General features: G+C 41.3%; 1 protein-coding gene across 1 annotated transcript; it reads left to right on the forward strand.

The window, feature by feature from the left end:
• The first annotated feature begins 6441 nt into the window (after nt 1–6441).
• LOC101122595 (prolactin-inducible protein homolog) lies at nt 6442–9522 on the forward strand. Its single transcript, XM_012177290.3, has 4 exons — nt 6442–6567; nt 7084–7189; nt 8864–8981; nt 9330–9522. Exons 1-4 carry the CDS (start codon nt 6473–6475, stop codon nt 9452–9454), a joined length of 444 nt encoding a protein of 147 aa, XP_012032680.2. The 5' UTR covers nt 6442–6472; the 3' UTR covers nt 9455–9522.
• Nucleotides 9523–26256: the final 16734 nt, after the last annotated feature.

Consider the following 26256-nt stretch of genomic DNA (forward strand, 5'->3'; position numbering starts at 1 on the left):
CCTCGGTTGGGAAGATCCCCTGGAGAAGGGAATGGCTATCCACTCCAGTATTCTGGTCTGGAGAACTCCACGGACTGTATAGTCCATGGGGTCGCAAAGAGTTGGACACAACTGAGCGACTTTCACTTTCTCATTAACACTAGAAAAATATTTTAAAATAAATAAAACCTTTAAAACCACTTGCTGGACTTCTCTTGTGGTATGGTAGATAATAATCCACCTGCCAATGCAGGGGACACAGGTTTGATCCCTGTTTCAGGAATATGTCACGTGGCATGGAGCAACTAAGCCCGTGCGCCCCAACTAGACTCTGCAAGCCACAACTACCAAACCTGTATGCTACAGCTACTGAAGCTTGCGTGCTCTGCGACCTTAGGCAACAACTCCTGAGACCCTGTGCTTCAACTACTCAAGCCCATGAACATACAGCCTGTGCTTCACAAGAGAAGACAGCACAATGAGAATCCCGAGCACCACAATGAGAATCTCACCACAATGAGAATCCCAAGCACGACTACTAGAGAGTAGACCTCGCTCCCTGAAACAAGAGAAAGTCACTGCAAAGCTACAAAAATCCAGCCCAGCCAAAAGTTAAAAAAAATTAAATAATTGTAAAAACCACTCATGCATTATGTATTCATTCACTCAATAAATATTTATCAAGTACCCTATGTGCCATTACTTATTTTAGGTTTGTGGTTTACAGAAGTGATGGAAAAGGAAATGGCAACCCCCTCCAGTATTCTTGCCTGGAGAATCCCACCGACAGAGGAGACTGCCGGGCTACAGTCCACGGGGTCGCAAGAGTCAGACATGACTTAGCAACTAAACAACCACCACCACCACCTTACAGAAGTGAATCAGGAATTTTTCATCCTGATTTTATAAAGCTTATATTTTTCAGGGGAGATAGACAAAACAAATGAATACTGCTTATCCTAAAGGAATCCTAAAGGAAATCAATCCTGAATATTCATTGGAAGGACTGATGCTGAAGCTGAAGCTCCAATATTTTGGCCACCTGATGAGAAGAGTCAACTCATTAGAAAAGGCCCTGATGCTGGGAAATATTGAAGGCAGGAGAAAAAGGGATGACAGGATGAGATGGTTGAATGGCATCACTGACTTGATAGACATGAGTTTGAGCAAGCTTCAGGAGTTGGTGATGGATAGGGAAGCCTGGCGTGCTACAGTCCATGGGGTTTCAGAGTCAGACACAACTGGGAAACCAAACTGACTGAACTATTTATTAATACATTCAACTTCATTGATGAGATGAGAGAAGGCAAATTAATTTGGACATGGCTACTATGTAGCAGGCTGGGATTTGCACCCTGCAGGCATCCTGACACAGGGGCCCATGCTCCTGGCTTGTACACACACATGTATTTATACACATAGGCAATCTTATCTGGGCCCCTGAAATCGCCACCGAATAGCATGAAAAAAATCACAAACTTTAGCTCCTGTACTAGTTCTGTACACACTTTTATTTCCTTTGTCCTGAAAGCAGCTAGATACATGATTTCCTGGAGTAGCACTTCCAATTAAAATGAGGGGGAGGAATTCTCTGGCAGTCCATGGTTAGGGCTTGGTGCCAACACTGCTGAGGTCCTGAGTTTGATCCCTTGTTGAGGAACTAAGATCCCACAAGCCCTAGAGAAAGGCCAAAAAACAAAACAAAACAAAACAAAACAAAAAATAGAGGGAGAGAAAGAACTTGTTCAAACTCATGTCCATTGAGTCAGAGATGCCATCTAACCTTCTGTCATCCATAATCTCTGTCATCCCCTTCTCCTCTTGAAGAAACAGGATGGGGATGACAGAGGTTATGGATGACAGATGGTTAGATGGCATCTCTGACTCAAAGGACAGGGAAGCCTGGTGTTCTGCAGTGCATGGGGTCACAAATAATCAGACATGACTGAGCAACTGAACAACAACAATAATTACTATTAAAAAATCATTTGTGAGATGCATTACATTCTTTTATCCTTACTAAATCTTTGAAGTCCACTGGGAAGTTGATTTTGTAACAAATCTAAGATAGACTGACCCCATTTCCTGGCTTCAGTGGCCACTTGTGCTATGCAGACACTGCAACTATTGAACATTTCCACTGTGTCAGAACATGCTGTTGGACAGAGGCAACCCAGAACCTTAGCAGAGTAAAGCTTGCTGCCAGCCCTCATCCTAAAGCAACATATAACTTCCTGCAAATACCACCACATTAACCTAATATCTCAATACTACTGAAAAAATGAGTTGCTATGATAACAGGTTTTCTGCTGAAATTTGCTACTAATTGTTACATTCCTTTTACTGGAGCCCTCTGAGGCTATATATTTCTTCTATATACTTGAAACATCATTTCATCCCCAAAAGGTAATTTGCAGTCTGCTGAGTATTTGTGGAAGTCTATAAGAAGAACTAGAAGTGTCAAGTCAGATAAATTAACTAAGAAAATTAGTTTTAAGCATCAGTTTCCAACCTTGATATGATTTAAATTTTTTCATTTCAGTTCAGTTGCTCAGTCGTGTCTGACTCTTTGCGACCCCATGAATCGCAGCACGCCAGGCCTCCCTGTCCATCACCAACTCCCGGAGTTCACTCAGACTCACGTCCATCGAGTCGGTGATGCCATCCAGCCATCTCATCCTCTGTCAACCCCTTCTCCTCCTGCCCCCAATCCCTCCCAGCATCAGAGTCTTTTCCAATGAATCAACTCTTCGCATGAGGTGGCCAAAGTCCTGGAGTTTCAGCTTTAGCATCATTCCTTCCAAAGAAATCCCAGGGCTAATCTCCTCCACAATGGACTGGTTGGATCTCCTTGCAGTCCAAGAGACTCTCAAGAGTCTTCTCCAACACCACACTTCAAAAGCATTCATTCTTCGGCACTCATCTTTCTTCACAGTCCAACTCTCACAGCCATACATGACCATTGGAAAAACCATAGCCTTGACTAGACGGACCTTAGTCGGCAAAGTAATGTCTCTGCTTTTGAATATACTATCTAGGTTGGTCATAACTTTTCTTCCAAGGAGTAAGGATCTTTTAATTTCATGGCTGCAGTCACCATCTGCAGTGATTTTGGAGCCCCAAAAATAAAGTCTGACACTTTTTCCACTGTTTCCCCATCTATTTCCCATGAAGTGATGGGACCAGATGCCATGATCTTCATTTTCTGAATGTTGAGCTTTAAGCCAACTTTTTCACTCTCCACTTTCACTTTCATCAAGAGGCTTTTCAGTTCCTCTACACTTTCTGCCATAAGGGTGGTGTCATCTGCATATCTGAGGTGATTGATATTTCTCCCGGAAATCTCGATTCCAGCTTGTGCTTCTTCCAGTCCAGCATTTCTCATGATGTACTCCGCATAGATGTTAAATAAGCAGGGTGAGAATATACAGCCTTGATGTACTCCTTTTCCTATTTGGAACCAGTCTGTTGTTCCATGTCCAGTTCTAACTGTTGCTTCCTGACCTGCATACAGATTTCTCAAGAGGCAGGTCAGGTGGTCTGTATTCCCATCTCTTTCAGAATTTTCCACAGTTGATTGTGATCCACACAGTCAAAGGCCTTGGCATAGTCAATAAAGCAGAAATAGATGTTTTTCTGGAACTCTCTTGCTTTTTCCACAATCCAGCAGATGTTGGCAATTTGATCTCTGGTTCCTCTGCCTTTTCTAAAACCAGCTTGAACTACTGGAAGTTCACGGTTCACATATTGCTGAAGCCTGGCTTGGAGAATTTTGAGCATTACTTTACTAGTGTGTCAGATGAGTGAAATTGTGCAGTAGTTTGAGCATTCTTTGGCATTGCCTTTCTTTGGGATTGGAATGAAAACGGACATTTTCCAGTCCTGTGGCCACTACTGAGTTTTCCAAACTGGCTGGTATATTGAGTGCAGCACTTTCACAGCATCATCTTTCAGGATTTGAAATAGCTCAACTGGAATTCCATCACCTCCACTAGTTTTGTTCGTAGTGATGCTTTCTAAGGCCCACTTGACTTCACATTCCAGGATGTCTGGCTCTAGGTGAGTGATCACACCATCGTGATTATCTGGGTTGTGAAGATCTTTTTGTACAGTTCTTCTGTGTATTCTTGCCACCTCTTCTTAATATCTTCTGCTTCTGTTAGGTCCATACCATTTCTGCCCTTTATCGAGCCCATCTTTGCATGAAATGTTCCTTGGTATCTCTAATTTTCTTGAAGAGATCTCTAATCTTTCCCATTCTGTTCTTTTCCTCTATTTCTTTACATTGATCGCTGAAGAAGGCTTTCTTATCTCTTCTTGCTATTCTTTGGAACTCTGCATTCAGATGCTTATATTTTTCCTTTTCTCCTTTGTTTTTCACCTCTCTTCTTTTCACAGCTATTTGTAAGGCCTCCCCAGACAGCCAGTTTGCTTTTTTGCATTTCTTTTCCATGGGGATGGTCTTGATCCCTGTCTCCTGTACAATGTCACAAACCTCCATTCATAGTTCATCAGGTACTCTATCTATCAGATCTCAGCCCTTAAATCTATTTCTCACTTCCACTGTATGATCATAAGGGATTTGATTTAGGTCATACCTGAATGGTCTAGCAGTTTTCCCTACTTTCTTCAATTTAAGTCTGAATTTGGTAATAAGGAGTTCATGATCTGAGCCACAGTCAGCCCCTGGTCTTGTTTTGACTGTATGAAGCTTCTCAATCTTTGGCTGCAAAGAATATAATCAATCTGATTTCAGTGTTGACCATCTGGTGATGTCCACATGTAGAGTCTTCTCTTGTGTTGTTGGAAGAGGGTGTTCTCTATGACCAGTGCATTTTCTTGGCAAAACTCTAGTAGTCTTTGCCCTGCTTCATTCTGCATTCCAAGGCCAACTTTGCCTGTTACTCCAGGTGTTTCTTGACTTCCTACTTTTGTATTCCAGTCCCCTATAATGAAAAGGACATCTCTTTTGGGTGTTAGTTCTAAAACATTTTAGATTTTTTTACCATGAAAATATATTATTTAGTTGAAAATAATATTTCAATAAATAAGAATTTAATGGAAGGCAAGATATTGGGAAGGAAAGAAATTCAATGAGCTTAGGAAAAACAGAGATGAAATGTAGACTGACCCTGGAAAGAGAAGGCCAGCTGTACAGCACCTGGAATTAGAGAGAGGTCCCTCCTGACTCATAGACAATATTGCATAAAATACAGATGAAGAGATGAAAGCCACCTTCCGTAGTCTTGCTCTACCCTTAAGACATCTCAAAGTTCTGCTTAGCTTCAGCACTCTGGTTCTCTGGGATACTCCTCAGAGGTAAGAGTGCAGCACTCTCAGCTGTCCTAGTTCACTCACTCTTGGACTTAACCTCTACATCTGACGCGAGAACCCTCAGCTCTTCCCTGGTTCTCCCATTTGCATGGTAGATGCGAAATTGCATGAGCTCCCTAGTCACCCAAACTCTCTAAATGGTTCCCCAGATACCATCTTCTCCTGTAAGATAACTAGAGATGATCACAAAGGTTCCCCAAAGATGGGATCTGTCATCTATCCACCCCAGCTGAATTTCTTGCAAGTAGAAACAGGCTGAGAAGTTACCAAAGCCGGGGGGTAGAGAGTTGGGATGTCAGGACCTTTTCTGAGAAACTTCAGGAGAGCAGCTTCCACACATGGAATGTGAATCCAAGGCTCCTAAGGGAACCAATTCATACATAGAAAGGTCACTGAACACAGCTTCTTGCTTGGTAGTGCCATAAGGAATACATGCCGTGTATGTCTTGCCTCTTCTAATCTGACCTGACTTTTTCCTATGTCCATGGACTGAATGCTCTTTAAACACTCTCTACACACTTTGGGGCCACCACTTATTAGAGATGATTCTCTGGACCAAAAATGCAAATCAGAGAAGGTATGATTAGGCACATTAGTGTCAAGGCATCTATTCTATTAATACAATCTAAAATTCCACATCTAAAATCTATAGCAAATTTTAGAGTTGAGGCATTGAGAGGAAGATAAGACATTTGTCATTCAGAGGACAAAGAGATAGGACACTTTATGGTTCCTACAAATTCAGAGCAAGGGTTAGGAAGTAGGGCTTAGAAAAGGAAAAACATGCTTATAGCAGTTAAGACAGGATCTATCCTAAGGATCTGGGAACATTCTAAAGTTGAAAAAAAAAAAGTGGTAATGGTCCAACTCCTTCCTTCCTCTCTCTCCCCTCAACTTAAAGTTCTGACTGTTTGTGAATGGTTAAATGAGCTCAGGCACAGCAAAAAAAAAAAAAAAGAAGTTCTGGCCAAACACTGACCTTTCTCAAAAAAGAAAGAAAGAAAGAAAACAACTAAGGTAGCAAAAAGGAAATCCCTCAGACGTGACGGTTTTGGCCAAGTGAACTTGACCCAGTAGCTCCAGGGTCTTCCTGCTGGAGTTATAAGAGCCACCCTGCTCCCTGAGGACACAGTCCTCCTGAGCTTCAAATTCTTCCAGCATGCGTGCACTTCAGTTTCTGTTTAAGACCAGCCCTGCTATCCTGCTCCTCGTTCTCTGCCTGAGACTTGGGTCTGGCGCAGCTCAAGACCTAGTGTAAGTCATGTATTTTTCCTTCCTGCAGAAAATCTTCCAGGGGAGGACACTTCCCAACCCAGAACTCGTTCTCTCCCTGCTCAGAAACTGCTGAGAGAGGTTATTGAATCCATGCACTTACAGCAATTTTGTGTTTTAAATCCATCTTTTATCCTTTAATCATTCTCTCCTTTTGCCATGAAAGAGAAACATACTCGGCAATGTGACCGTAGTCAATAGCTGTGGTATAAACTTTGCATAAGGTGCCTGAGCTGTACAAGAGGGGCCATGGCCCTGGTCACTGCCCAGAAGAAAGGGTTGTGCTGATCCACCAACTCAGATGATCCCTGTGCTTCATGGGCATCAGTGCTCAAACTCAGGTGTGTGTCATGCAAAGTAGATCCTTATGGCATTGGTGCCTCTATATCCCTTTTATCCCCCTGCTCTCTCTGCCTCCCCTGTTTCCATATTTCCTCTCAGGCTACCTCAATCCAAGATTTTTATCTGAACTTTTTTCTGCCTCTTTTTCATATCTAGACAGGAGGTGATTTCAGCAAAACTGACAATTGATCCAGTTGAAAACTCAACTAACTATTACGACGTAACAGTCACAGTTAAAAGTAACGTGGCCAAATGCATAGTGGTAAGTGAGGATTTGGGGGTCATGGTGAGTGGGGAGAGAGAAGAAAAATATCCTCATAAATGATTTAATCCGCACTACTGATTTGAAGTGAAACATCATCTTACAAAGTCACCTACAAATGCTTTTGCATGCATTAGCTGTGAACTTCAGAGCAACTCTCTTAGGAAAGTCTGTATTATTATTTCCATTTTTAAAATGAAGAAGTGATGGTACAGATGGAATAGTCGAATTCATAAATTCTGAAAGTACATTGGTAGCTTCCAGGGCCAAGGTGTACAGGAGTGGGGACGCTAGTGTTTCATGGGGACAGAGTTTTAGTTTAGAAAGTTGAAAAATCTGGGAAATGGGTGATAGCCAGCACTGCACAACAGTGTGAATGGACTTAGTGTCACTTAACTGTACAGCTAAATATGGTTAAAATGTTGTTTTTTATTATGTCACTTTTACCACAAAAAAGAAAAAGCACTAAAAAACAAAGAAGAATGTGATGGTAGGCAGAGGATAAACGAGAAGAGGTTTTAAACCATGTCAGGACTTTTTATCTTCCCTAAGGGAGAAGCAAGGAGGAGAGAGAAAAGCAATAGAATAGGCATAAAAACAAAGATGAGTAAGACTGAGTGACAGTGATTAAGCAGCGTTGCTGGCCCTGAGCCATTGACACCCCTGCCACCATCAGTGGGAGGCTGAGTCAGGGAGACTCCACTCAACAGGCCATGGCAGATGGGAGAGAAGCTGCAAGAATGGGGTGATTACAGTCTTCCTCACCGATGGGAGACTTACTGTCAGACCAGGACTGGCTTTCCAGCCTCTACCTCCATCACCTTTCCTCACTGTCTTCACTGAGCCTTCAGATCCCCTAGACTGCTGGCTTCCCCATATTTGACAGCAATTCCCAATTTCTTAGAGGCCTCAGTAAGGTTTTTAGAAAACTATGCAAACAGAAGGGAAAGTTGCAGAGCTACCAAAAACCCTAAGAGAAATACATGCAGTATCTGATATTTACTCAAGTATAAATGATGCTAGAAATATCTTTGAGCTTTCCCTTTCCAAACATCTTCTCTGTTGCCATTTCAGGAAGGTCCTGGGACTTTCTCTTCTCAGGTCTGACCTCAATAGGTGTCTTCTCCCATCTGAGAATCTCAGTCTTCCTTCCATCTTGTATCTGAGTAAAGGTTGTATAACTGTATTGGGTAAGGTAAACAGGTACTAAGTACTAGTTGGCCAAGTGCTTTCAGGTTCCAGGTGTCTTTATTTGTACAATAGACATAGTACTTCACCTTCATAAAGAGCTTTTCACACACAAAACACAAAAACTTATGAACTCATACCGACTAGATAGCTAGATTTCACACCTTGATTTCACAAAGGTAGAATGAGAAGCTCAGAGTAACAATGCCATGTCACAAAGCCGGAAAGCAGCACAGTAGGGACAATGAAATCTGTCTTGTTTATTTGGTGGGTTTATCCCCCACCACATCAGAGCAGACTGCTTTTTACTGTCATCCACGCTCTAAATTGACTTTAACTGTAAATGTGTGAACAGGTGATGTCTAGGGGAAACCTCTGGTGCCCTCTTCCTATGTTGACCTAAAACACTTCTTTTGCTTAATGGTTACTCCACAGCTGCCTCAGGCAAAGCTATGCTTTTTACCCTTTTCATCCTCTTCTCCACAGGTTAGAGTCACGCTCGAGGCCTCCAACAACGTCATTTTTCCTTATGGTAATTTTATTTACACAGCCTGTCTGTGTGAGTTCAGTACAAGAAATTTATTTTGGGAAATACAAGCAACAGGTATGTGCAGAGACTTCCTGCCTGAGCATTAATGTCAGATAAGGGGAAGTGTTATGTGAGGGCAAAGGGCAAAGTTAAAAGGGAAACCAAGACATGGCAGAAACCAAAATGAATAAATTATTGGAGGAAGAATGAAACTCATCACATAGAGGCAGTGTGGGCAAGGGGTTCTAGGTGGAGGAAGGGAGAGGGGCTGGTAACATCTGTGTCTTGCATAGGAGCCTGAGAAATGGGGCTGAGTTTCAGACACTGTAAAAGGCAGGATACGATGTTTTGTGGGTGGGTCTGGTATAAGAAGACCAGTAGTGGAATCCAGCTGTCTGACACAACATTGCTTTTTCTCTCCAGAAAATGGGATCATAAAAGCAAAAGCTGAAGTTGTATCAGAAGAGAATATATGCCCTTCTGATGAGGAAATCTACATCATTGTTTACAAAATTTGTATCAAGCGTGAAATCATCATAATATGCTGATCTCAAAAGTCTGCTGAGTTTGTGGGCAGCTGTGTGGACTGGAAAATAAACTTCCTATGGGCTTCTCACTGTCCTGCCTGTGTTCTCTCCCCCAAATTAGTACTGTGTCTGCTCAGACACCCCAGGGTCCTAATGAACTAGTATTTTTCGGGGATGACACATGACCACCCACTTCCTAGCAACTGAGAAGAAAGAGAAGACAGGAACTATTCTCACCATTTAACACAGTGGGGAACATGTCCAGAGAGACCTGTCCCTAGGGCTAAGATTAAGGGTAGAACTAAGCAACAGTTCTAAGCAGGAGTCCCCAACGTGTTTAAACCAGGAACCAGTTTTGTGGAAGACAACTTTTCCATGGACCAGAGGTTTGTGGCGGGGGGTGGGGGTGGTTAAGGGATAGTTTGGGGATGATTCAAGTGCATTATATTTATTGGCAATTTATTTCTATTTTTATATCATCAGCTCCACCTCAGATCATCAGGCATTAGATTCCAGAGGTTGGGAACCCCAGGATTAAGTTTCTTTCCTATTTCAGTCCAGTTATATGCAGCTATCCCTCCCAGTTATCTGAAAGTTCAATGAACCTGAAGTCTTAAATTATTACATCTTACTCCTCTTGAACCAGCAAAAGACTAGCAGGAGCTCAGGTGTGCTGGACTCCTGACCAGCATGTCCCTTCCCTGTGCCCAAGCTCTTTCCTCACAATAAGGCAAAACTCAGCCAGCGAGGAGAGACCTGTTGTGAGTGGGGATTGAGGAGTTATGGGGACCATTCATCGCCACTGCTAATGGGCATGTAAAAATAGGTACAGCCATTCAGAGAATCACTTGATGTAACTTAAATTAATTGTGTACATACCTTCAGACCCAGAACTTCCACAACCAGCAGTGATGGTAAGAGACAATTTTGATCCCTGGGCTCCAGGGCCAATCTACTCTAGCTATCAAAGACAAAGGGCCACTGAAGAGCCATTGTTTTAAAAGATATGTACATCTTAAATGACTTTTTGTGATCCCATGCACTGTAGCCAGCTAGGCTCCTCTGTCCATGGGATTCTCCAGGCAAGAATACTGGAGTGGGTTGCCATTTCCTTCTCCAATGCATGCATATATGCTAAGTTACTTCAGTCGTGTAAAACTCTGTGCAATTCCATAGATGGCAGCCCACCAGGCTTGGTCTTCCACACGATTCTCTAGGCAAGAATATTTCCTTCTCTGAGGAAGAAGTATATGTCTTCTGACATATACTTTATTTTTATGGAAGTAAGATCATGGCATCTGGTCCCATCACTTCATAGAAAATAGATGGGGAAACAATGGAAACAGTGTCAGACTCTATTTTGGGGGGCTCCAAAATCACTGCAGATGGTGATTGCAGCCATGAAATTAAAAGACTCCTTGGAAGAAAAGTTATGACCAACCTGGATAGCATATTGAAAAGCAAAGACTTTCCCTTGCCAACAAAGGTCCATCTAGTCAAGGCTATGGTTTTTCCAGTGGTCATGTATGGATGTGAGAGTTGGACTATGAAGAAAGCTGAGTGCTGAAGAATCAATGGTTTTGAAGTGTGGTGTTGGAGAAGCCTCTTGAGAGTCCCGTGGACTGCAAGGAGATCCAACCAGTCCATTCTGAAGGAGATCAACCCTGGGATTTCTTTGGAAGGAATGACACAAAAGCTGAAACTCCAGTACTTTGGCCACCTCATGCAAAGAGTTGACTCACTGGAAAAGACTCTGATGCTGGGAGGGATTGGGGGCAGGAGGAGAAAGGGATGACAGAGGATGAGATGGCTGGATGGCGTCACTGACTTGATGGACGTGAGTCTGAGTGAACTCCGGGAGTTGGTGATGGACAAGGAGGCCTGGCGTGCTGTGATTCATGGGGTCGCAAAGAGTCGGACACGACTGAGCGACTGAACTGAACTGAACTGAACTGAGTGCTCAAGTACACCTTCTAAAAAACTGGTTTTCTCCCGCAGAGAGCATAGACTTATTCCAGAATCTTGTTGGTCTACCCTGCAACATGCTAGTGAGACTTAACAGAGTCGACACTCAGAGTCCATCATCTACCATGAATCTGTGTAGCACCATAGGATCTCCTAAATGATGTGGCCAAAATTAAGGATTTCTAATAGCTCAGATTGCCATAACAAAATATCATAGATTGAGTGGCTTAAACAATAGAATTTTATTTTCTCATTGTTCTGGAGGCTAGTAGTGAGATCAGGATGCCAGCATGACAAGGTTCTAGGGAGGGCTCTCTTCCTGGCTTGCACACAGCCACCTTCTCTCTGTATCCTGATACAGGGAAAAGAGAGTAATGGTTCCTTTTCCTCATCTTATAATGGCACCAGTTCTAGGAGCTCCACTCTTACGACCTAATTTAACGTGATTCACCTCTTTAAAGGCCCTAATGAACTCACTTGAGGGAGGGGAGGCAGAGCAACAAAAAATAATTTCAGGAAACACAATTTGGTCTCAGCAAGACTGCCCCCACCAAAGTTTGAACCTGCTATTGAACCCCTTTATTTCTCTGGATACCACTCAAAACTGGCATCTTTCTGAGTCATCCAATAATGACTTGTCAGTCCCCAAATTAGTAAAGTCTACCTCCAACATCCAAGGTCTTCCAAGAATAGTGCCACTTCTTCAGTGGTGAGTTGTTCAAGGTTCAATAACTATCTTTACCTGAGAAAAGAGCTTCCCGGTGGTGCTAGTGGTAAAGAACCTGCCTGCCCATGTAGCAGATGCAAGAGACAAGGGTTTAATTCCTGGATTGGGAAGATCCCCTAGAGGAGGGCTTGGCAGCCCACAGTATTCTTGCCTGGAGAACCCCATGAATCAAGGAGCATGGAAGGCTACAGTCCATGGGTTCGCAAAGAGTCAGAAATGACTGAAGAGTCTTAGCACAGCACCTTGGAAAAGATGTTTCAACATGCCCTGGACCACTATACCCCTAAAAACTTCACTAATGTGGAAGCCCCTTAAGTATTTGCATTTTTACTAATAGTTTGCATTTCAAAGTATTACACAAAACTGAAGAAGAAACACTTCTATATTATTCCGTGAAACCACCATTATCCTGATTCCAACCACTAGGAAAAGAATCCACAGAAGAAAAGAATATTATAGGTCAATGTTCTTGATGAACATAGATGCAAAAATCCTTGACAAAATATTAGCAGGTCAAATTCAACAGTATAGCAAAAGGATCCTATACCACAGTCACCTAGGATTTATCCCAGATATTCAAAGATTTTTCAATGTCCACAAGTCAATCCATGTGATACAGCACACTAACAAAACTAAGGATAAAAATTATATAGTGATCTCAGTACAGGCAGAAAGAGCTTTCCACAAGGTAAAACATCCATTTATATTTTTTAAACTCTTAACAAGGTATGTGTAAAGGGAACATACCTCAACATAACTATATTGACATCAGACAGTCAGTCAGTTCAGTCGCTCAGTTGTGTCTGACTCTTTGCAACCCCATGAATCTTAGCACGCCAGGCCTCCCTGTCCATCACCAACTCCCGGAGTTCATTCAAACTCACATCCATCGAGTTGGTGATGTCATTCAGCCATCTCATCCTCTGTTGTCCCCTTCTCCTCCTGCCCCCAATCCCTCCAAGCATCAGAGTCTTTTCCAGTGAGTCAACCCTTCCCATGAGGTGGCCAAAGTACTGGAGTTTCAGCTTTAGCATCATTCCTTTCAAAGAAATCCCAGGGCTGATCTCCTTCACAATGGACTGGTTGGATCTCCTTGCAGTCCAAGGGACTCTCAAGAGTCTTCTCCAACACCACACTTCAAAGGCATCAATTCTTCAGCTCTCAGCTTTCTTCACAGTCCAACTCTCACATCCATACATGACCACAGGAAAAACCATAGCCTTGACTAGACGGACCTTAGTCAGCAAAGTAATGTCTCTGCTTTTCAATATGCTATCTAGGTTGGTCATAACTTTTCTTCCAAGGAGTAAGCGTCTTTTAATTTCATGGCTGCAGTCACCATCTGCAGTGATTTTGGAGCCTAAAAATATAAAGTCTGACACTGTTTCCACTGTTTCCTCATCTATTTTCTATGAAGTGATAGGACCAGATGCCATGATCTTAGCTTTCTGAATGTTGAGCTTTAAGCCAACTTTTTCACTCTCCACTTTCACTTTCATCAAGAGGCTTTTTAGTTCCTCTTCACTTTCTGCCATAAGGGTGGTGTCATCTGCATATCTGAGGTTATTGATATTTCTCCTGGCAATCTTGATTCCAGCTTGTGTTTCTTCCAGCCCAGTGTTTCTCATGATGTACTCTGCATAGAAGTTAAATAAGCAAGGTGACAATATACAGCCTTGACGTACTCCTTTTCCTATTTGGAACCAGTCTGTTGTTCCATGTCCAGTTCTAACTGTTGCTTCCTGACCTGCATATAGGTTTCTCAAGAGGCAGGTCAGGTGGTCTGTATTCCCATCTCTTTCAGAATTTTCCACAGTTGATTGTGATCCACACAGTCAAAGGCTTTGGCATAGTCAATAAAGCAGAAATAGATGTTTTTCTGGAATTCTCTTGCTTTTTCCATATATATATATATATATATATATGTAAATACCTGTTGATATATGTGTATGTATATACATATATACATATATGACAAACCCACAACTAACATCATACTCAACAGCAAAAGGCTGAAAGCATTTATTCTAAGGTCATAGACAACATAAGAATTGCCACTCTCACCACTTTTATTCAACACAGTATTGGAAGTCCTAATCACAGCATTCAGACAAGAAAAATAAGAAGCATCCAAATGGAAAGGGAAGAAGTAAAGCTGTCACTATTTGTAAATTACATGGAATTTGCATAAAAGCCATAAAGATTCCACCAAAAAACTATTAGTACTAATATGTGAATTCAGGAAATTCATAGTCTATAAAATTAATATACACAAAACCATAGTATATACACTATACAATGTATACACTAATGATCTATCAGAAAGAAATTAAGAAATTAACCTCAATTACAATTGCATCTTAAGAGAATAAAATACCCAGCAATAAACTTAACCAAGAAAGTGAAAGACTCATACTCTGAAAATTGTAAGACACTGATGAAATGAATTGAAGATCACACAAATAAAAGATATACTACACTTATATATTGTAAGAATTACTACTGTTAATATGTTCATACTACCCAAAGCAATTTACAAATTAAATGCAATCCCTATCAGGATACCAAGGCATTTTTCACAGAACTAGAAAAAATACTCCAAAAACTTGTATGGAACCACAAAAGGCCCCAAGAGAAAAAGACATCTTGAGAAAGAACAAAACTGAAGACATCATACTCCCTATTTCTAACTATTCTACAAATCTCTATTCATCCAAACATTGTGATACTATCGAAAAAAAGCCACACAGATCAACGGAACAGACTACAGAGCCCAAAAATAAGCCCACACCTATATAGTCAATCAATCTACAACAAAAGAGGAAAAAACATAAAATGGAGAAGACAGCTTCTTCCATAAAAACTCTGGGGAAAAGGACAGCTACTTCTAAAAAATCAGACAAGGCCATTTTCTCATGCTGTATATAAAATAAACTCAAAATGAATTAAGGACCTAATGTAACCCTTGAAACCATAAAATCGGTAGAAGAAAACATTAGCAGTACTCTCGTTGACATTGGTCTTAGCAGTATTTCGGGGGGTCTGTTTCCTCCCGCAAGGGTAACAAGAGCAAAAATAAACAGATAGGACTACATCAAGCTAAAAACTTTTGCCACAGCAGAAGAAACCAACAAGAAAATGAAGAAACAAACTACTGAATGAAAGAAGATATTCCCAGATAATATGTGTAACAGGGGTTAATATCTAAATTATATAAAGAAAACATACAATATTTTTAAAAACCAATCTAATTAAAAACAGTCAGAGTACCTAAACAGACATTTCTCCAAAGAAGACACAGAGATTGCAAAGAGACACATGGAAAGATGCTCAACATCACTAACTATTTGGGAAATTATTGATATTTCTCCCAGCAATTTTGATTCCAGTTTGGGCTTCATCCAGACTGAATTATTTAGCCTAATACATCCTAAATATTATTCTAAGATATAATATTTATATTACATTTATGCTAAATATAATTAATATTTTAAAATAATTAATGAGATACATTACATTCTTTTATCCATACTAAATCTTTGAAATCCACTGGACAGTTGACATCTACAATAACTCTAAGTTAGACTAACCCCACTTCCTGGCTTCAGTGGCCACTTGTGCTATGCAGACAATGCAACTATTGAACATTTCCACTGTGTCAGAATGTGCTGATAGACAGAGGCAACCCAGAACCTTAGCAGAGTAAGGCTGGCTGCCAGCCCACATCCTAAAGCAGCACACAACTGCCTGCAAATACCACCACATTACCCCTAATATCACAACACTACTGAAAAACTGACAGCCTGCTAATTGGTTTTCTGCTGAAATTTGCTATTAATTGCTTCATTTCTTTCCATTCCTTCGGCAAACTAGTCCACAATTTTATTGGCACCCTCTGGAGCTACAGATTTCTTAATACATAGCGGAAACATCATTTCAGCACAAAAAGGTAATTTGTAGCCTGCTAGTATTTGTGGAAGTCTATCAGAAGAAGTAACTAGAAGTGTCAAGTCAGAGAAATTAACTAAGAAGAATAGTTTAAGCTATTTTAAGCTTCAACCTTGAAGCTTGGACTTCATATCAAGTCCAACCTTGATATAATTTGGACTTTTTTTTACCATGAAAGTATATTATTTAGTGGAAAAAAATATTTTAATAAATAAAAGTTTAATGGAAGGCAAGGTCTTGAGAGGGAAAGAAATTTAATGAATTTAGAGAAAATAGAGTTAAAAGGTAGACTGAATGGGAGATAGAAGACCTGCTGTATAGCACCTGGAGATAGAGTGATGCCTGTCCTGATTCATAGACAATATTGGATCAGATACAAATGAAGGGATGAAAGCAACCTTCCCTGGTCTTGCTCTAGCCTTAAGGCCTCTCAAAGTCCTGCTTAGCTGCAACACTCTATTTCTCTGGGATACTCTACAGAGGTAAGAGTGCAGCACTCTCAGCTGTCCCAACTGAGTCACTCTTGGACTTAACTTCCCCATCCAATGCCAAAACATTCAGATCTTCTCTGGTTCTCCCATTTGGATGGTAGGTGTGAAATTGCTTGAGATTCCTTAGACACCCTAACTCTCTAAGTGGTTCCTCAGATGCCACCTTCTCCTGTAAGATAACTGGAGATGATCACAAAGGTCCTTCAAAGATGGGATCTGTCATCTGTCCCCACAACTGAATATCCTGAAAGTGGAAGCAGGCTGAGCAGTAACCAAAGCCAGGGAGATAGACAGCTGGGATGACAGGACTTTTCTGAGAACCTTCAGGAAAGCAGCTTCCACACATAGAATGTGAATCCAAGGCTCTGAAAGGAACCAGTCCACACATAGAAAGGTCATTGAATCCAGCTTCTTGCTTATTCATAGTGTCATAAGAAATACATACATATATCTGGTCTCCCCTGGTCTCATCTAGGGGAGATGTTTCCTGACTTTTTCCTGAATTATGTTTAAACATACTCTGTGTCCTATGTAGCCACCACTTTTTAGAGATGACTCATTGTACCAAAATGCAAATCATAGAAAGTATGAGTAGGCACATTAGTGACAAGGCATCCATTCTACAATCTAAAACTCTACATCTAAAATCTACAAAAATTTTACACTTGAGGCATTGAGAGGAAGACAAGACATTTGTCATTCAGAGGACAAAGAGACAGGACATTCCTGAAATCTACAGACTCAGAGCAAGGGTTAGGAAGTAGGACCTGGAAAGAATCCTGTTTTATAACCATTGAGGTAGGATTTATCCTAGTGATTCAGGAATCTTCTAATGTTAAAAAAAAACAAGGGGAAACAGTCCAACTCATTCTTTCCTCTCTCTCTCCTCATTTAAAGTTCCAACTAAGAATTGACCAAAAACAACAACAACAACAACCAAGATACCAATGAAGGAAATCTCCAGGATGTGATGATTTTGGCCAAGTGAACCTGCCTCAGCAGCTCCAGGGTCTTCCTGATAGAATTATAAAGAGCGATCCTGGTGCCTGGGTTCACAGTCCTCCTGAGCACCAAATTCTCCAGCATGCATCCTCTTCAGCTTCTTTTCAAGACCAGCCCTGCTGCCCTGCTCCTGGTTCTCTGCCTGACACTGGGGACTGGTGCAGCTCAAGAGCCAATGTAAGTCATCTGTTTTTCCTCTCTACACAAATTCTTCCAGAGAGGATACTTTTGCCAACCCAGAAACCCACATTATGCACCTACAGATTACTTTCCTGCCCCAAGAAGACCCAGCTTGAGAGCCCTCACTATTTGTGTCTCTTGGTCACACTCTCTCCCTGTTCAGAAACTGTTGGAGAGGTTACTGAATCCATGACCTACACCTACTCTGTGTTTTAACTCAGTTTTCTATCATTTTATCATTCTCATCCTTTTCCCATAAAAGAAAAGGCCGGAATGTTAGCACTGTGGTCAACCCCAGGATAAGCTTTGAATAAGATGCCCAAACTGCACAAGAGTGCCCATGACCCTGGTCACGACCCAGTATAAAGTGTTGTGCTGACCCACCAACTCAGATCATCCCTGTAACTTCATTGGCAACAGTGCTCACCATAGCCGTGTTTCATGCCAACTGGATCCTTAAGAGTGATGGAACTGATGCCTCTGTGTCTTCCCATTCCTTTCATCCCCCTGCTCTCTCTGCCTGTTGCTCTCTATGCCTGTCCTTCTTCCATATTCCTCAAAGGTTACCTCAGTCCTGGACTTGGTTTCTTTTTAACTGAAACAGCTCAGAACTTGGCTTTAATACTCTATAGTTTATCCCAGAATCAAAATTGCTATGTGCTGTTGGTGAGGATGTGAACTGGATAAAGCTCTTTGGACAGAATATATCTGTATCAAAAATTTTAATGCATACATTTTGACCTAGCCATTCCACTTATTGGAGAAGGAAATGGCAACCCACTCCAGTAGTCTTGCTTGGAGAATCTCATGGAGAGAGGAGTCTGGTGGGCTACAGTCCATGGGGTCACAAAGAGTCTGAGTGTACATGCATTCCACTTATAGAGATGTGTCCTAAAGAGATAGTCACAGAAGTCTATGAAGATACAAATGAGTGAGGATGTTTGTAGCATGGTTTATGATCATAAACAAAAGTGGAAAACAACAGAAATGTCAACCTAGATTTTTACCAGAGTTTTTCCTGTCTCTCTTGCCATAGCTAGACAGAAGGTAATTTCAATAACCCTGACAGTTGAACGAACTGGAAACTCAGATGACTATAATGAAATACTCGGGGTTACAAGCCATGTGCCTGTATACTTAGTGGTAAGTGAAGAATTGAGGGTTATGGTAAGGGGGGAGGGAGAAGAGAAATATCCTCGTAAACAGTTTTTGTGGTCACTAATGATGTGAAGTGAAATAGATACGTACAAAGAAGTCACTTACAAGTGCTTTTGCATTTATTAGCTATGAACCCGAGAGCAACCCTGTTAGAAACGTGTGCATTTTTATTTCCATTTTAAAAATAAAGAAATGATGGTACAGATGGAACAGTCAAATTCAAAAATTGAGAACACACATTGGTAGGTGCTAGGCACCAGGGAGTACTGAGTGGGGATATTAGTGTGTAATGGGCACAGAGTTTCAGTCTAGGAAAGTGAAAAATTAGGGAGATGGATGATGGTGAGATCTACACAAAAATGTGAATGTACTTAACCCCACTGATCTGTATAGTTAATATGCTTAAAATAGTATTCTTTATATTATGTGACTTTTATCTCAACAACAACAACAAACTTTTAGTGATAGTATGCAGATGATAAATGAGGAGAGGTTTTTTTAACTACGTCAGGACTCTTCACTTCACCAGGGGAGGGAAGGAGCGAAGAGGAGAGAGGAAAGCAACATAAAGGGGATAATAACAAAGATGGATAAGACTGATGACAATGACAAAGGAGCTTTGTTGACTTGTGCCATCCACACCCTTGTCTCAGGCCAATGCAGTGATGAGGTTGAGTCAGGAGACTCCACTCAATAGGCCGGCAGATGGGAGAGAAGCTGAAGAATGGGGTGATTATGTCTTCCTCACAGATGGGAGACTTGCTGTCACACTGGAGTTGGCTTTCCCATTTCCTACCTCTATCACTTTTCCCGCTGTCTTCACCGAGTCTTCAGATCCCTTACATGTCCTGCTTCAGGATACTTGATAGCAATCCCTGACTCCATCAAGGCTTCCTTGGGGTTCTTAGAAAACAGATGCAAACAGAGGAGAAAGTTGCAGGGCTACAAAATCCCTAAGAGGACTACATACAGTACAGAAAAAGAGATAGAGTGATCGGTACCAGAGGCTAGGGGTGGGAGGAATGAGTTGGGGAGATGTTTGTCAGGGCATATAAACTTTCAGAAGATGCATAAATTCTGAGGATCTAAATATGCCATGGAAATTATAGTTAATAATATTGAATTATATACTTAGAAGTTGCTAAAAGAGTAGGTCTTAGATGTTCTCATACAGAAAAAGAAATGGTAATTATGTGACTTGATGGAAGTATCAACTAACCCTATGGTGATAATAATTTTACAATATATAAACATATCAAGTGAGCACATGGTACACTTTAAAATTACATAAAATTTTTTCACCGATACCTCAAAAATACTAGAAAAATACTTTTAAATAAAAATATCCTTAAAACCTCATGAATTATGCATTCATTCATTCAATAAATATTTGTCAAGTACACACATGTGCCATTACTTAGTTTAGATACTAGGTGTACAGAAGTGAATCAGGAATTTTTCATCCTGCTCTTATGAAGCTTATATTCTTCAGGGGAGACAGACAATACACAAGTGAATATTCTACTGATCTTCATTAATGGGAAAACTTTAGCCTGTCACTTACTAGCTATATCCTAATTACTTGCTTTCCCTCATCTCAGTTTTCCCATTAATTGGGGAACCACCCACTCCATCAGAACAAGACCCAGTTTCCCCCTCAGTCAGTCTCTCCCATCAAGAAGCTTCCATAAGCCTCTTATCCTTCTCCATCAGAGGGCAGACAGACTGAAAACCATAATCACAAAAAACTAACCAATCTGATCATATGGACCACAGCCTTGTCTAACTCAGTGAAACTATGAGCCATGCCATGTAGGGCCACCCAAGATGGGAAGGTCATGGTGGAAAGTTCTAACAAAACGTGGTCCACTGGAGAAGGGAATGGCAAACCACTTCAGTATTCTTGCCTTGAGAACCCCATGAACAATATGAAAAGGCAAAAAGATAGGACACTGACAGATAAACTCCCCAGGTTGGTAGGTGCCCAATAAACTACTGGAGATCAGCAGAGAAATAATTCCAGAAAGAATGAAGAGACTGAGCCAAAGCAAAAACAATACCCAGTTGTGAATGACTGGTGATGGAAGTAAAGTCTGATGCTATAAAGAGCAATATTGCATAGGAACCTGGAATGTTAGGTCCATGAAACAAGGTAAATTGGAAGTGGTCAAACAGGAGATGGCAAGAATGAACATTGATATTTTAGAAATCAGCAAACTAAAATTAACTGGAATGGGTGAATTTAACTCAGATGACCATGATATCTACTACTGTGGGCGAGAATCCCTTAGAAGAAATGGAGTAGCCATCATAGTCAACAAAAAGTCCCAAATGCAGTACTTGGATGCAATCTCAAAAACAACAGAATGATCTCAGTTCATTTCCAAGGCAAACCATTCAAGATCATCATAATCCAAGTCTATGCGCTGACCCATAATGCTTAAGAAGCTGAAGTTGAACAGTTCTATGAAGACCTACAAGACCTTGTAGAACTAACAGCCAAAAAGATGTCCTTTTCATTATAAGGGACTGGAATGCAAAAGTAGGGAGTCAAGAAATACCTGGAGTAACAGGTAAATTTGGCCTAGAATGAAGCAGGGCAAAAGCTAATAGAGTTTTGCCAAGAGAACACACTAGTCATTGCAAACACCCTCTTCCAACAACACAAGAGAAGACTCTACACATGGACATCACCAGATGGTCAACACCGAAATCAGATTGATTATATTCTTTTCAGCCAAAAATGGAGAACCTCTATACAATCAGCAAAAACAAGACTGGGAGCTAACTGGTTCAGATCATGAACTCCTTATTGCCAAATTCAGACTTAAATTTAAAAAGTAGGGAAAACCACTAGACCATTCAGATACGACCTAAAACAAATCCCTTATGATTATACACTGGAAGTGACAAATAGATTCAAGGGATTTGATCTGATAGACAGCCTGAAGAATTTTTGACGGAGGTTTTTGACATTGTACACAGTCACAATGTCAAAGTCACACAGTCACAAGGAGGCAGTGAACAAGACCATCCAAAAGAAAAAATGCTAAAAGGCAAAACGGCTGTCTGAGGAGGACTTACAAATAGCTGAGAAAAGAAGAGAAGCCAAAAGCAGAGGAGAAAAGGAAAGATATACCCATTTGAATGCAGAGTGCCAAAGAATAGCAAGGAGAGATAAGAAAGCCTTTCTCAGCGATCAATGCAAAGAAATAGAGGAAAACAATAGAATGCGAAAGACTAGAGATCTCTTCAAGAAAATTAGAGATACCAAGAGAATTTCATGCAAAGATGGGCTTAACAAAGGACAGAAATGTATGGACCCAACTAAAACAAGATATTAAGAAGAGGTGGCAAGAATACACAGAAGAAATATATAGAAGAATATACAGAAAAGATCTTCATGACCCAGATAATCACAGTGATGTGATCACTCTTCTAGAGCAAGACATCCCGGAATGTGAAGTCAAGTGGGCCTTAAGAGGCATCACTATGAACAAAACTAGTGGAGGTGATGGAATTCCAGTTGAACTATTTCAAATCCTAAAAGATGATGCTGTGAAAGCGCTTCACTCAATATGCTAGCAAATTTGGAAAACTCAGCAGTGGCCACAGGACTGGAAAAGGTCAGTTTTCATTGTAATCCCTAAGAAAGTCAATACCAAAGAATGCTCAAACTACCAGACAATTGCACTCATCTCATGTGCTAGTAAAGTAATGCTCAAAATTCTCCAAACCAGGCTTCAACAGTACATGAACTGTGAACCTCCAGATGTTCAAGCTGGATTTAGAAAAGGCAGAGGAACCAGAGATCAAATTGCCAACATCCGCTAGATCATCGAAAAAGCAAGAGAGTTCCAGACAAACATCTACTTCTGCTTTATTGACTACACCAAAGCCTTTGACTGTGTGGATCACAATAAACTGTGGAAAATTCTGAAAGAGATGGGAATACCAGAGCACTTGATATGCCTCCTGAGAAATCTGTATGCAGGTCAAGAAGCAACAGTTAGAGCTAGACATGGAACTACAGAATGGTAACAAATTAGGAAAGGAGTACATCAAGGCTGTATATCATCACCCACTTATTTAACGTATATGCAGAGTACATCAGGAGAAATGCTGGGCTGGATGAAGCACAAGCTGGAATCAAGATTGCTGGGAGAAATATCAATAACCACAGATATGACATCACCCTTATGGCAGAAAGTGAAGAAGAACTGAAGAGCCTCTTGATGAAAGTGAAAGAGGAGAGTGAAAAATTTGGCTTAAAACTCAAATTCAGAAACTAAGATCATGGCATCTGGTCCCATCACTTTATGGCAAATAGATGGGGAAACAGTGAAAACTGAAAGACTTTATTTGGGGGCTCCAAAATCACTGTGGATGGTGACTGCAGCCATGAAATTAAAAGACACTTGCTCCTTGGAAGAAAAGTTATGACCAACCTAGACAGCATATTAAAAAGCAGAGGCACTGCCAACAAAGGTCCATCTAGTCAAGGCTGTGGTTTTTCCAGTGGTCATGTATGGATGTGAGAGTTGGACTATAAAGAAAGCTGAGCACTGAAGAATTGATGCTTTTGAACTGTGGTATTGGAAAAGACTCTTGAGAGTCCCTTGGACAGCAAAGAGATCCAACCAGTCCATCCACAGGAAATCAGTCCTGAATATTCATTGGAAGGACTGATGAAGCTGAAACTCCAATCCTTTGGCCCCTGATACGAAGCACTGAAGCACTGATACTGGGAAAGATTGAAGGCAGGAGGAGAAGGGGTCAACAGAGGATGAGATGGTTGGATGGCATCACCAACTCAATGGACATGTGTTTGAGTAGACTCTGGGAGTTGGTGACGGACAAGGAGGCCTGGTGTGCTGCATTCCATGGGGTCTCAATGAGTTGGACACCACTGAGCAACTGACCAAACTGAACTGAACTGAGCAATCCGAGCCAAGAGCTCTGCTCCCAGCTTGTGCACACACATGTATTGATGCACACAAATTCTTCTTCCACCTTAAGTGAGCCCTTTGAAATCTCCAACAAATAGCATTTCAAAGTCACAGATTTTAGTTCCTGCATGAGTTATATATGCATCTTTCCTTCCTTGGTCCTCCAGTGTAACTTCCTTGATTGCCTGGAGTAACACAATAGAGAAAAGGAATTCCCTGGCAGTCCGGTGGCTAGGATGCAGTACCATCACTGCCAAGGGCCTGGGTTCAGCCCCTGGGTGTGGAACTATATAATATCCTGTAAGCCACACATGGAGGCCAAAGAAAGAGACACAGAGAAATATTTGTTAAGCTACATGTATAATTTTGAAAGTTCTGTCAGCTACATGTTTTGGGTTTATTCTCTTTTACTTATGTATTTTTGGCTGGGCTGGGTCTTGGCAGCCGCAGGCGCTCTTCTCTGGTGGCGGCCCAGGGGCTGCTCTCTAGTTGTAGGGCGCGGGCTTCTCATCGTGGTGGCCTCTTTCCTTGCAGAGCATGCGCTCTAGGGTGCACTCGCGTGTGTAGCTTCCCGGCTCTGGAGCGCAGGCTCAAGAGTTGTGGTGCACGCGCTTAGCTGCTCTGCTGCATGTGGGATCTTCCCGGATCAGGGATCAAATCCACGTTTCCTGCATTGACAGGGGGATTCTTTACCACTGAGCCACCATGGAAGCCCCAGCTCCATGATTTTAAAAGCAGAAAGAACCCAGTGATATTAACTTGATAATATATTTTATTTCATCTAATATGTCGCTTCCCTGGTGTCTCAGATGGTAAACAATCTGCCTGCACGTCAGGAGACACAGGTTTGACCTCTGTGTGGGAAAGATCCCCTGGAAAAGGGAATGGCGACTCACTCCAGTATTCTTGCCTGCACAATTTCAAGGACAAAGGAGCCAAGCGGGAAATAGTCCACGGGGTTACAAAGAGTTGGACACGACTGAGGGACTAACACTAATAGTCTGATATATCCTAAATATCATTTCAAGATACATTTACTATTTAAAAATCATTGATGAAATATATTACATTAATTATTCATACTAAGTCATTGAAATCCACTGGGAAGTTGACACTTATAACAAATCTAAGATAGACTAACCCCATTTCTTGTCCTCAAAGGACCCTTGTGCTACGCTGACAGTGCAGCTATTGAACAGTTCCACTGCGTCAGAACGTGCTTTTGGACAGAGCCAACGCAGAACCTTTGCAGAGTAAGGCTGGATGCCAGCCCTCATCCTAAAGCAGCACACAACTTCCTACAAACACCAGCACATGAACCTGATATTGCAACACTATTGAAAAAATGAGAGCTTGCTGTGGTAACAGGTTTTCTGCTGAAATTTGCTACTAGTTGCTTCATTCCTTTACATTCGTTTAGAAAACTGGCTCCTAATTTTATTGGAGCCCTGTGTGGCTAGATATTTCTTAATACATAGCTGAAAGATCATTTCACCCTGAAAACGCAATTTCTAGCCTGCTGAATACTTGTTGAAGTCTACCAGAAGAAGTAACTAGAAGCGACAAGTCAGATTAAGAAGAAATAGTTTTAAGTATCAATTTCCATCTTTTAAATGATTTGGATTTTTACCATGAGAATACATTATTTAGTTGAAAATAATAGTTTTAATAAACAAAAAGAATAGTGGAAGGGAGGGAATGGAAGGAAAGGAAATTTAATGACTTTAGAGAAGATAGAGATTAAAGGGAGAGTGAGGAATGCAAGAGAAGACTTGCTGTACAGCACCTGGAGTTAGAGACGGGCCTCTCCTGATTCACAAGCAATGTCGCATAATTGACAAATGAATGGACAGAAACAAACTTCCCTGGTCTTGCTCTAGCCTTCAGGCATCTCAAAGTCCTGCTTAGCTGCAGCACTCTAGTTCCCTGAGATACTCTCCAGGGGTAAGAGTGAAGCACTCTCAGCTGTCCCACCAGATTCCCTCTTGAACTTCCCTTCCCATCTGATGCAAGAAGCCTCAGATCCTCCCTGCTTCTCCCATTGGGATGGTAGGTGGGTAATTCCATGAGTTCCCTAGTCACCCAAACTCTCTCTTTCCTCAGATACCATCTTCTCCTGTAAGATAATTGGAGATGATCACAAAGGTCCTTCAAAGATGGGATCTGTCATCTAGCCCCACAACTGAATTTCCTGCAAGTAGAAGCAGAATTTGCACAAACTGAAGCTAAGGAGGTAGAAAGCTGTGATGACAGGACTTTTTTGAGAAATTCAGGAGAGCAGCTTCCGTACACATAATGTGAAACTAAGGCTCCTAAAGGAACCAATCCAAACATAGAAAGGTCATTGAATACAGACTCTTGCTTCTTTGTACTGCCATAAGGGATACATACACATATATCTGG

Source organism: Ovis aries, chromosome 4 (genome assembly GCF_016772045.2).
Source record: "Ovis aries strain OAR_USU_Benz2616 breed Rambouillet chromosome 4, ARS-UI_Ramb_v3.0, whole genome shotgun sequence".
In the NCBI taxonomy this organism is placed as follows: Eukaryota; Metazoa; Chordata; class Mammalia; order Artiodactyla; family Bovidae; genus Ovis; species Ovis aries.

Excerpts from the sequence above, each read along its gene's own strand:
- LOC101122595 (XM_012177290.3), top strand. The coding sequence starts at position 6,473 with ATGCGTGCACTTCAGTTTCTGTTTAAGACCAGCCCTGCTATCCTGCTC. Across the intron at positions 6,568-7,083 it reads GGCGCAGCTCAAGACCTAGT|ACAGGAGGTGATTTCAGCAA; the intron begins GTAAGTCATGTA and ends TTTCATATCTAG. Across the intron at positions 7,190-8,863 it reads ACGTGGCCAAATGCATAGTG|GTTAGAGTCACGCTCGAGGC; the intron begins GTAAGTGAGGAT and ends TCTTCTCCACAG.